Here is a 9,657-nt window from a genome sequence, read left to right on the forward strand (position 1 = left end):
GTGGACAATGACCCACCCACAACATGATCTCCACTGGGCTTCGGCCCGGGGTGGGGGATTACAGAGCAATGAGTTTGATAAGAATGTTAGAGCAACTTTAATAGACTTTTTATATCCTTCCTAAATACTAGGAATATAGATTTTATAGGAAAAAATTATCCTCCAATAGCTTTTCTAAATAGTTATCCAAATATAGCCATCTTCTATTCTGTATTTTTCGTTAGCCAAAAATAGAAGACAAGCATAGCTGCGCATGAGGTATAAAAAAACTGTTGGAGTGTGAAAAGATATATAAAAGTGATTTTTATGTAAACTTCAACAGATATGCTATCCATGTTATCCTTTTACATTTTTAAAGTATAAATTAAAGTCCAATAAGTGTGCTATCTGGTTTGCTAAAATAGCAAGTTTGCTATTCCTAAACTTTCGCTTGTCATATATAGCATGTCGTTCTCACTAGCTATCCTATACAAATGCTGTTGTGGAACTCTATGCTTTGAGTGAGTTTTTTATTTTACATAATAGCTAATTATTATTTAAAGAGTGAGATTTAGAAAGACTCTTAAAGATGCTTTAGCATGTCCAAAAGATATTATAAATCTCTTCGTGAAATCTGATTTATTAGCTACTTAGAGGTTAAAAACGTGTGCAACAGCTTGTCTATTGGCCTCTCCAATTTAATTATCTTGCTTTGTATCCCATAACTTGCTTAGGAGTATTTTGGTTGGAGGTGTTAAAGTTTAACTGGTATTATAACTCTTTTGTTCTATTTGACAATTAGTGTCCAATCATAGACTAATTAGGTTCAAAATATTTGCCTCACAAATTACTTTCTAGCTGTGTTTTTAGTTTTGCAAATAGTCTATATTTAATATTATATGTATGTGTTCAAATATTTAATGTGATATGAGTTAAAGTTTACTCATATAAACCAAATAGACCTTAGAAGAAAAGGAGAGCATTATTCGCTCGCCATTCGGACCTTAGCAGCCTGGGAACGGGAGCATAACCTACGTTCCCGTTCCCATGTTTCACATTTTGGAAACGTCTATGTTCCAAAAATACACAAATATGTTCCTATTTTCACATTAAAAATGATACTTTAAGTTTCCGTTTTTATTCTCATTGCCGAGACAGGGACGGGAACATGACTCCTATGATCCGGACTCATCCCCCCCCCCTCTCGTGCTCCTCCACCTCCCACGGCCACGGATGCTTCATCTCCCATGTCATATCCGTCCCTATGTTGCGCATATGTTTTCGACCCGTTCCCTAGCGGCTGCCAATCATGCCGCTCCAGCGAAGTTTTCTACACTTTTCTGGTAACGTAGTTCAATCCAAAACGCTGCCACTATTTGCACCAATCAACTTATTACCTTCTCTAAATAAGACTTATAAAGTTACTAGTTGCATACACCTTGGGAGGTCAAAAAAAAATACAACTTGGAAATGGGAGTGTATGTTTGCATTTTTTTCAGTTACTGGAGAAAATTTAACTTTTGGACAGGATCATGCATGCTTGCAACTTCATTGGCTGAGAGAAAAAGAGCATCAAAATATAAAGAGTCGGCTGCGGTGCTCTAGTTTTTCGGAGAGCTAATTTTTCGTACAAAGCCTCTAAATCCTGCTATTTTGAGATTAGTTTTACAAAGTCTTTTGGAGATGCTCTAACCCTTGTTAGCTCGAGCTGGCGCTTGTAGGTCTTCATTGTCATTAATGTCGAGCTCCTTGCCTTCTACAGATTTTTCAGGCGCACCCAACGCAGCCTGAAGCTGCCAAATGCCACGATACTTCTTCTTTGCATGTTCTTGGAATTCCTCCAGGTTTTTCATGGTAGCCCTCCTCTCCCATGATGAGTTCCACCTCTTCCTGTCGAGCTGAGCCAAGCCATTCTGCTGACAATCAAATAATTAATAGTCTAGAAAGAATGCAGTACATTAGTAGCCACTGTACGATATTATTGTTAGCTAAATGCATTATTATCAATGTCAATTGAGAACTAAATAGAGGTACCGTGTTTTTTCAACCAATCAATGAGAAAAGTGAGAATACCATACCTCTAGCATTGCAGAACTGATGCTGATTTCAGCATCGTCATCATACATGCTCACAATAAGTACTTCTCCAGTTCCTTGTCCTTCTAGCTTCGCTCCCACACTGCTGCGTTCTTCAACTGTTGCTATGAACTCTCCGTTATCAAGCAAGAGCATACTTAGATACCATGCAGCTTTTTCACCAAGGTCATCCATTATGTCAGGAACTACAACGAATGCAAGACTGCACAGCTTGGCTAGTGGAGGAATCACGGAAATAGAAAATTTCGCAGGCGCAGGTCTCAAGTGGCTGTAAGTAACAATCTCTTGGTTTCCATAATCAATATAAAACACCTCGAACTCCCTCTCTGTGGGACCCTGATGTTCACCCACAATCTGCAGAACCGGAAATTATGAGTGTATATTCAGAATTTGACATACGGACAGTCTAAGGGGGAAAAAAGAAGATAAAGATTTAGGATTTTTCCTAGAGATGTAAAGTTGCAGACCTGAAAACCTTGAGCAAAGAATATATAAATATTTAATATTTGTTATAGATATATAAAATTGGTTTTCATCATACCATGGCTCTGTTCCAAGAATTGTCGCGGCTGAACTGGGCTAAAACCACATCTCCCTTTGTTGGATTAAATGGAATATCATTTGATGGATCATTAACTTTAGAAGTGTTTGACTCTTCAGCAGATTGAACTTCACCTTTCATAGTATTTTGGTGATCTTTAAACAAACTAGACCACCTAGAAGGAAAAATATGCTGCTTAACTTTAACTTCCAAAGTATCCAATTGAGTATTTGTTGTTTGATCTTGATTTTCCAAGGTATCAGAGGTATCTTTAGAAGTTTCTGATATTTCATTGAATTTCAGAGAAGCAAGCTGTTTTTGGATGTTGTGCATGCGATGGTCACCAACTATATGGGCATAGAACTTTCCACCACCAAGGACTTCAGTTACAATAACCTTAAAGAACATGAAGCAAAAGTTAATTAGAACATTTGTATTGTGCATATTTTCATGTTACAGCAAAAGAAATTAAGTAGACAAACCTTGAAAGTCTCTTTTCCATTTTGTTCAGTCACGGATCCTTGGGGAATGACTTCTAGTTCATTGTAATTCTCCCACACCTGGAAAGCAAGAGTGCTATATAATTAACTGAACATTACATGTTCTCTATCTATTATAAAAAACAGAACTACATCACCTTCAGTTTCTTCTGCTTTGCGGTTTTTTCTGCCTCGATGAGATTTCGAGCATATGGATTCCTGTCGAGTCCAAATGAACTAAGTTTGGCTAGGCCAGCTTGAAGAAGAACAGAGGCCATATTGGTCTTGGACTCCCATAAAGAACCTAAGAATGTCCCATTCTTGTCCACCGCTTCAATCTCAATCTGCACAAGCACGTGCACTCAACGTCCTTTAGAGAAATGCATAGCCAAGAATATGAACAGAATGAAGAGAAAAATGTAAATAGAAGTAAATGAAGATATGAACAAGAAATTGCAAATAGACAATCAAATGAAAAAGGAAATAGGAAATAATGTACCTCCACATCACGTTGGAGTATCCTTCTTCTCATCAAACTAATGGCATCATCTGAGTAGGGTTCGTTTTTACCAGGGCACCGGACACAAGAGAATGAAAAGGCAATGGTGCTTGTCTCATTAGGTATTGTTAGTTTGAAGCGGTGGCCACTAAAAATGTAGTCAACAACAGCAGAATGCTTTTTATTTCGCTGCAACAAATGGAAAAACTCTCTCGCCTTCTTTGCAGGAACCTAGAAAATGAAGTTGGATTAAATAAATGATGTGAGGCAAGAAACAACAATAAAAAAACTTCTCTAGCAAGAGAAAAATCCTAACTGTTGTCAAATCATTCATGTGAGTCACAGGATAATCCTTTTTGGAGTGATATCCTTTCTTTGCTTTTTCAGCATGTGAATAGGCCCCCAGGAGTGCATCATAGTGGTGTGACCTCTCCTCATAGTCCCGATGTCGTGTGATATCAGCAAATCCTCGCGAGAGCAGGAGCACAGCCACATTGGCTCCAAGCGGGTTGCTAGAGCTATTAGGGGAAGGAGAACCAGTTCCATCAACCAACGAGGGTAGGAAGATAGATCCATAATCTAAAACTCTGGTGCCAACTTGGTTGGTTTTGTCACTGACAACTTGTCCATTTGCAATGTTGATTCTCCTAGAATACTCCATTGAGACATGAACCTGAATGTTTAAAGATTGAAGGAGTCAGATCATGGGATAAAATTTTAAATTTCAATGTTCTTTTTTCAATTTATCACTAACAAGTATATATTATATTGTTTTAAAAAGATAATGGATAGAACAATACATTTCCCATACCTGTTTACCAATTAGTCGTGTGCGCAAGAATTCCTTGGCTGCACGAGCAAAATGTTCAATAGTTTCGCTCTCTCCAGAAGGATGAACCATCCTAGGAGCTCTTATGCTAGAAAGATTTACTCGGCGTTCTGCCAAAGGACTTCCACAAGGTGCAACATCATCAGCAACAATTACACAGTACCCATTCACCACCTCTATGACCTGTAGTGATATGATATTAAGCCAAACCATATTAGTACAGATGATAAAGCATGGGCAATTAAATATAGATCTTGTTGCAACCATAGAATGTAAGATTTGTCAAAAGGTTATATAATTTGTTACTTTTTTTTGAAAATAATAGAGATGAATCTTCAACTCATGCAACACCAGGAGTTGATGTTCTCATAAAAAGAACAGTTGTATTATGCCTAAACTACCCTCTATGATTCTAAAATAAAAGAACTGCATACTTTGGTCACAAACACTCATCCAGTGCACTTGACCAAGGTTATAGTATGCAGGCGCTCAGCATGTTACCCTCATTGCCACTTATTCCCCACAATTGATAAGAGGAAGACCATGTAAGCCACAATTTAGCAGCCGCCCCTTCAGTTCAATCTGTTGACATATACAGTAGGATCCAATTTTCTGCGCAGCTTTACTAACACAAAACAACAAATACTGGTGCTGATTGGTGTGCATTAAATTAAATTACACTTCATTAAATCGTCTTATCAACATACAAATATAGGTGCCCAAAACATTGTGCAGCCATCATTGTGACTGCTGTTGCACTACCAGCCTCAAGCACTCTTACATAGCCTACATTGTGCCAAGACATGTTAAACAAGGCAAAAGATTTGAATTTGCTACTTTTTTACGCATACATAGAAAATCAATTAACAACATAAAGCGTTCTTGAATATGGACCGCGTCCTGATGCAATTTTCATAATAAAACATATATATTTGACTAATTAATTGTTGGTAAACTTGTTAAGCTTTAGTTCATTGCATCAGAATATGGCTTTCATTTATGGTGGATGTAGTATTCTTGTTTCTAGGGCCATGCATAAAACTTCAACGTATGCAATTAATGTTTCCACTTCTAATGCAAAAAAAAAAATTAATGCTACTTCTATTTAAATGAACATGATGAAAAATGAAATATTTTCTATTTAAAAGAACATGAATAGTTGTAAAGGAACCAACTTTTCCCGTGAATTTCTGGTTGTGTATGGGTCTTGTATTTGTAGCAGGTGGCCGAAATCCAGTCCATATCCTTAGCTGTCCCTTCTTAGCCTGAATATCTGCATTCTTTAGCTTTTGTTTGGTTTCAGCCCCAAGCATGTTCGCACTCCATTCCATATACTTATACTTTGCAAACCCCTGTATGAAAAAGTGATAGGAGGTGCTCGAAGGTAAGTTAAATTTAATAAGAAATAACTGATGTAGCAACATTTTATTGGTGAAAGGTCAAGCAATAATCCATACATTTTCTATAAGCTCAAGTGCTAAGTCCTTATCAGTATTTCCATCCCAATAGTACACTGAAGCAAACATGTTATCAAAACTGTCTGTGCCCCTCAATATAATCCGTACCTACATAGAATGTGAATAGCAATTATATTATTCAAAAGGTAGTATTAAGCTCTAAATTGTAATAACTTAATATTAATAAGCAAACTTACTTCTCTGTTGAGAACTCTTGTCTCGGTGAAGTGTTTGGCCTCTCTACCGAACCTATCTGGTGGAATTTCAGAAGAAGTAGATGATGATGGTAATACGAGCTTCTGTTCTGCTGCCATAGGTACTTGAGCTGTTGTACTGTACACATCAACATCGCCAGTAGCTCCAGCTTGAGAAGCCATACTTGGAATGAATGCTCGTCTTCCCATAGATGGAGCCTATGATGTGAGTCCGACAAACCTTTTTGGTTAAAAAATGTTCAATTCAAGAAGAGGTAAAGGAAAGAGTAAAAGGACAAAGACAATAAGAATAATGTTACCTGAACTCCAGCAACATAAACCTGAACGAAATGAAAACTAGGAAGCAAGTAAACTCGGATGGTGCTACCATCACGAACTTGCTCAACAATGGCTTCTAAGGCCTTCCCTTTCATTTGAGCAAAAAAATCCTTTACATCAGAAGGGTTGGTCGATGATGGCAGAATTCTAGTTGAAGCCTCTATGATGTCATGTTCCTAGATAAACAACCAGTAAGATACACATTTTATGATCACAATGCAAACAACAAGTATGCTCTAATGCACGTTAACTTGACGCATATACTAACCTTACTCCAACAACCTGAACCTTGATCTTTAGCCTTTTCCTCCAATCTTAGCAATTCTGTGGTATATGGATTGTTGTCACCCTTACGACGACCTTGCTCTTTTACCTGATCAACCGAATAGCATTTGGAACTAAAACGATACATAGAATAGAATATGAGAAGATCACCAAAGCAATAGAGTGAAAGATCATCTCACCTTGGCAAACCCCTGGGCAACTACGAGGTATGCAATATTTGTGTCACCTAGATAAACTGTTCCATACTCACGGCCTGAAGTAGTAGAGTCCACTTTATAGACAATATCCTGCTTTCAATTTTAGCTCATATTATAGTTGTAAAAAAACATCAGAGATGCTAGGCACAAGGACAGTTCATGAGAGTACATATATGTATGTGTGTGTATATAAAATATGTGTAAAGACCTTTCCGATGCAGAGTTTTCTAAGGAATTCCCTACTTTCCCAAGCAAATGGCTCGTCTGTTCCATAACGACGTGCCTAATGCAACCACCAAATCAGTATTAGGGCACCACCACACATATAAATCTGGATGTGCGGATCGATGTACGTACATGAGATCTTACCAGCCTTGGAGCAATGATGCACGACAAGATGAGTGACTTCTCAGGTGGGACTGCATCCCCTGGTACACTGTCCATTATTAACAAGGTGTCACCAGAAGGCACAGCCTTGACCTTCCCCCTCTTCCAGCCTGAGCATGGCACGGCTGAAGCAGCCATTCCCTGCAAAACCAAGAACGAACCCAGATGATTAGAGTACATATGAGTAGTAAACCAATTAGAGAGTTTAAGGCCGCAAATAAAGTAGGAAGTGTGTGCAGGACACCGAAGGTTAGTGCTGTGCCATTGTAGAAACGGCCTGCTGGGAAAGAAGCCTAGCAGCGGCTGTGACAAAAATCTTTGCTGAGTAACCCGACAAGAAACACTCGGCAAGATCTTTTTGCGGTCTAAAATTAGGCTTGAGTGGGTTTTGCCGAGAGTGGTACTCGGCAATGCCTTTGCTAAGTGTTTTGTGGCCTTTGTCGAGTGCCAAGCTGAGGAAGCTGAGAGGCCATATACCATATGATGGAATAAGAATTTGAATTTGGGAGAGTACATCTCTAACTATATTTTTACTGTTAACTAAACCAAGTCAACATAGAGCAATGGCACTCCCCAGTCCCACACACACCCTAGCTAACCCCCCTGCACCCTAAAATACAGTTGTAAAGAACACCATCGCACACAAAAAATTACCAATACTTTTTTCCAGACCAACACCAGTAGCTTCATCTGACCCACAGAAGCTGTCTTTTATTAGCCTGGAAGCTAGGGGAAGGGACGACATGCACATGCATGCAATATACGAAATTATACTTATATATAAGTCAATATATGCTTCAAGCTTCATCAGATCTACTCTCTTCATCCTAAATTGTAAGTCATTTCAAGAATTTTAGAGAGTCAAAGCATCTCAAGTTTAACTAAATTTATATGATAGGATAATAACATTTATGATATTAACTAAGTATCCTTAGGTTGTTCATTAATTATATTTTCATAGTATATCTATTTAATGTTATAAAATTTTATAATTTTTTTTATAATTTTGGTTAAACTTGAGATGTTTTGACTCTTTAAGATTTTTGGAATGACTTACAATTTAGGATGGAGGAAGTACTTTAGTAAGTTTAGAATTGCATGCTAGTTCCGCCACATCAAAATCAAAACTTTGCTAGCTAGGCAGGCTTGCCTCATAGATAGGTTTGCTAGCTTAATTCTACTCGTTCACCCAAAACCGTGCGTGCACACAGGTCCTAAAATCTTGTGAAAGAAACCGTTCCTCGCCAGAGCCAACTTCGTCTTCCTGTGTCACACTAGCTGTGCGCCGTCGTCTTCTCCGGGACCGGGACACTGCCCCGTACGTACGGCGGCGTCGGCATCTCCACGACCACGGCCAGCTCGACGAGTCGTTCGTATGTCGTTAGAAGCACTACTCGGGCTGGACCACGTACGTTGCTGCCGCGCGCGGCGATGCAGAGACCAGCTGCTGGGTGACGGTGGCGCAGCAGGTCGTTCTTGACAACCAGGGTGCGCTCACCGGCCGTGCTCGTCCCTGCCATTCCGACGTGCGCACGGAAACCGCGTCCCTGTCCCTCCTGTCGTTCCGATCCAGTTGCGAGCCTCAGCGCCGGAGCCCAATCCAGTAAGAGCCGCAAGACGCAAGCCAGCATAGCAAGTCGAAGCTAATAGCAACCGGTGCTCCATCCTCCGCTGATCAGATGGATCACCCCAATCCCAACCCCATCTTTACAAAAGATCCAAAGTACGAGATAATTCGACTCCAAAACCTACCGATCCACCAACACACTCGAACCAAGAATTAACCCCAAAGCAACTACGGACGCATCCATCAGATGAGAATTATTAACCGCAAGCAACGGACGCATCCATATCAGAGAATTATTAACCCCAACAAGCAACGACCTTGCGATGGCGAGGGGCAGATCGATTCATCTAGCTAGGGACGAAGTACGTACCTCCGGCGCTTCTGCGAGCTAGCGAGAGCGAGAGCTCACACCCCGGTAGCTAGGGCCGAGGAATAGACGCGAGGGGGACGGAGGCGGCTGGGTGAAATTGGAGCAATCGATCGGTTTTGGCGGCCTATCTATAGGGGCCAGCGGGCTTGGCCTTGGCGTTGTTGGTGGCCTGATTGTGGCACTGGTGTGGCTTAATTTATTGTGTCCTTTTCGGCTTGTTCGGCCGGCCGATGTAGCATAGCAGGTCTCTTTTTCTTTTTCCTCATCAAAACTGCCGTGGAGGTAGTTAGGCACAACCTAATTCCATCTGCTTCTTTGTTAATTTGGTTTGAGGAGCAAATATTTTAAAATATATATCCGTAATCCTATCTGGTGGGTATATCTATCTGTAGATTTATTTTAAACGTACTTTAATCCTATATCTTGTGGGTACCTAGA

General features: G+C 39.9%; 1 protein-coding gene across 1 annotated transcript; it reads right to left on the reverse strand.

Moving 5' to 3' along the window:
- LOC8075236 (ribonuclease TUDOR 1) lies at positions 1,466-9,305 on the reverse strand. The gene is made up of 17 exons (XM_021463980.1): positions 9,220-9,305; positions 7,265-7,423; positions 7,104-7,178; positions 6,878-6,985; positions 6,682-6,786; positions 6,395-6,589; positions 6,078-6,293; positions 5,881-5,988; positions 5,599-5,775; positions 4,406-4,606; positions 3,911-4,267; positions 3,595-3,825; positions 3,254-3,439; positions 3,099-3,176; positions 2,617-3,012; positions 2,058-2,429; positions 1,466-1,892 (listed from the first exon to the last, which is right to left on the reverse strand). Exons 2-17 carry the CDS (start codon positions 7,418-7,420, stop codon positions 1,668-1,670), a joined length of 3,186 nt encoding a protein of 1,061 aa, XP_021319655.1. The 5' UTR covers positions 7,421-7,423; positions 9,220-9,305; the 3' UTR covers positions 1,466-1,667.

Source organism: Sorghum bicolor, chromosome 6 (genome assembly GCF_000003195.3).
Source record: "Sorghum bicolor cultivar BTx623 chromosome 6, Sorghum_bicolor_NCBIv3, whole genome shotgun sequence".
Classification (NCBI taxonomy): Eukaryota; Viridiplantae; Streptophyta; class Magnoliopsida; order Poales; family Poaceae; genus Sorghum; species Sorghum bicolor.

What these genes read in the sequence shown, in the direction of transcription:
- LOC8075236 (XM_021463980.1), bottom strand. Translation starts at nt 7,420, where the DNA reads ATGGCTGCTTCAGCCGTGCCATGCTCAGGCTGGAAGAGGGGGAAGGTC. An exon ending in TTGCCCAGGGGTTTGCCAAG is followed by an intron (nt 6,787 to 6,877) that starts GTGAGATGATCT and finishes TCGGTTGATCAG; the next exon opens with GTAAAAGAGCAAGGTCGTCG. An exon ending in CACGACTAATTGGTAAACAG is followed by an intron (nt 4,268 to 4,405) that starts GTATGGGAAATG and finishes TTAAACATTCAG; the next exon opens with GTTCATGTCTCAATGGAGTA.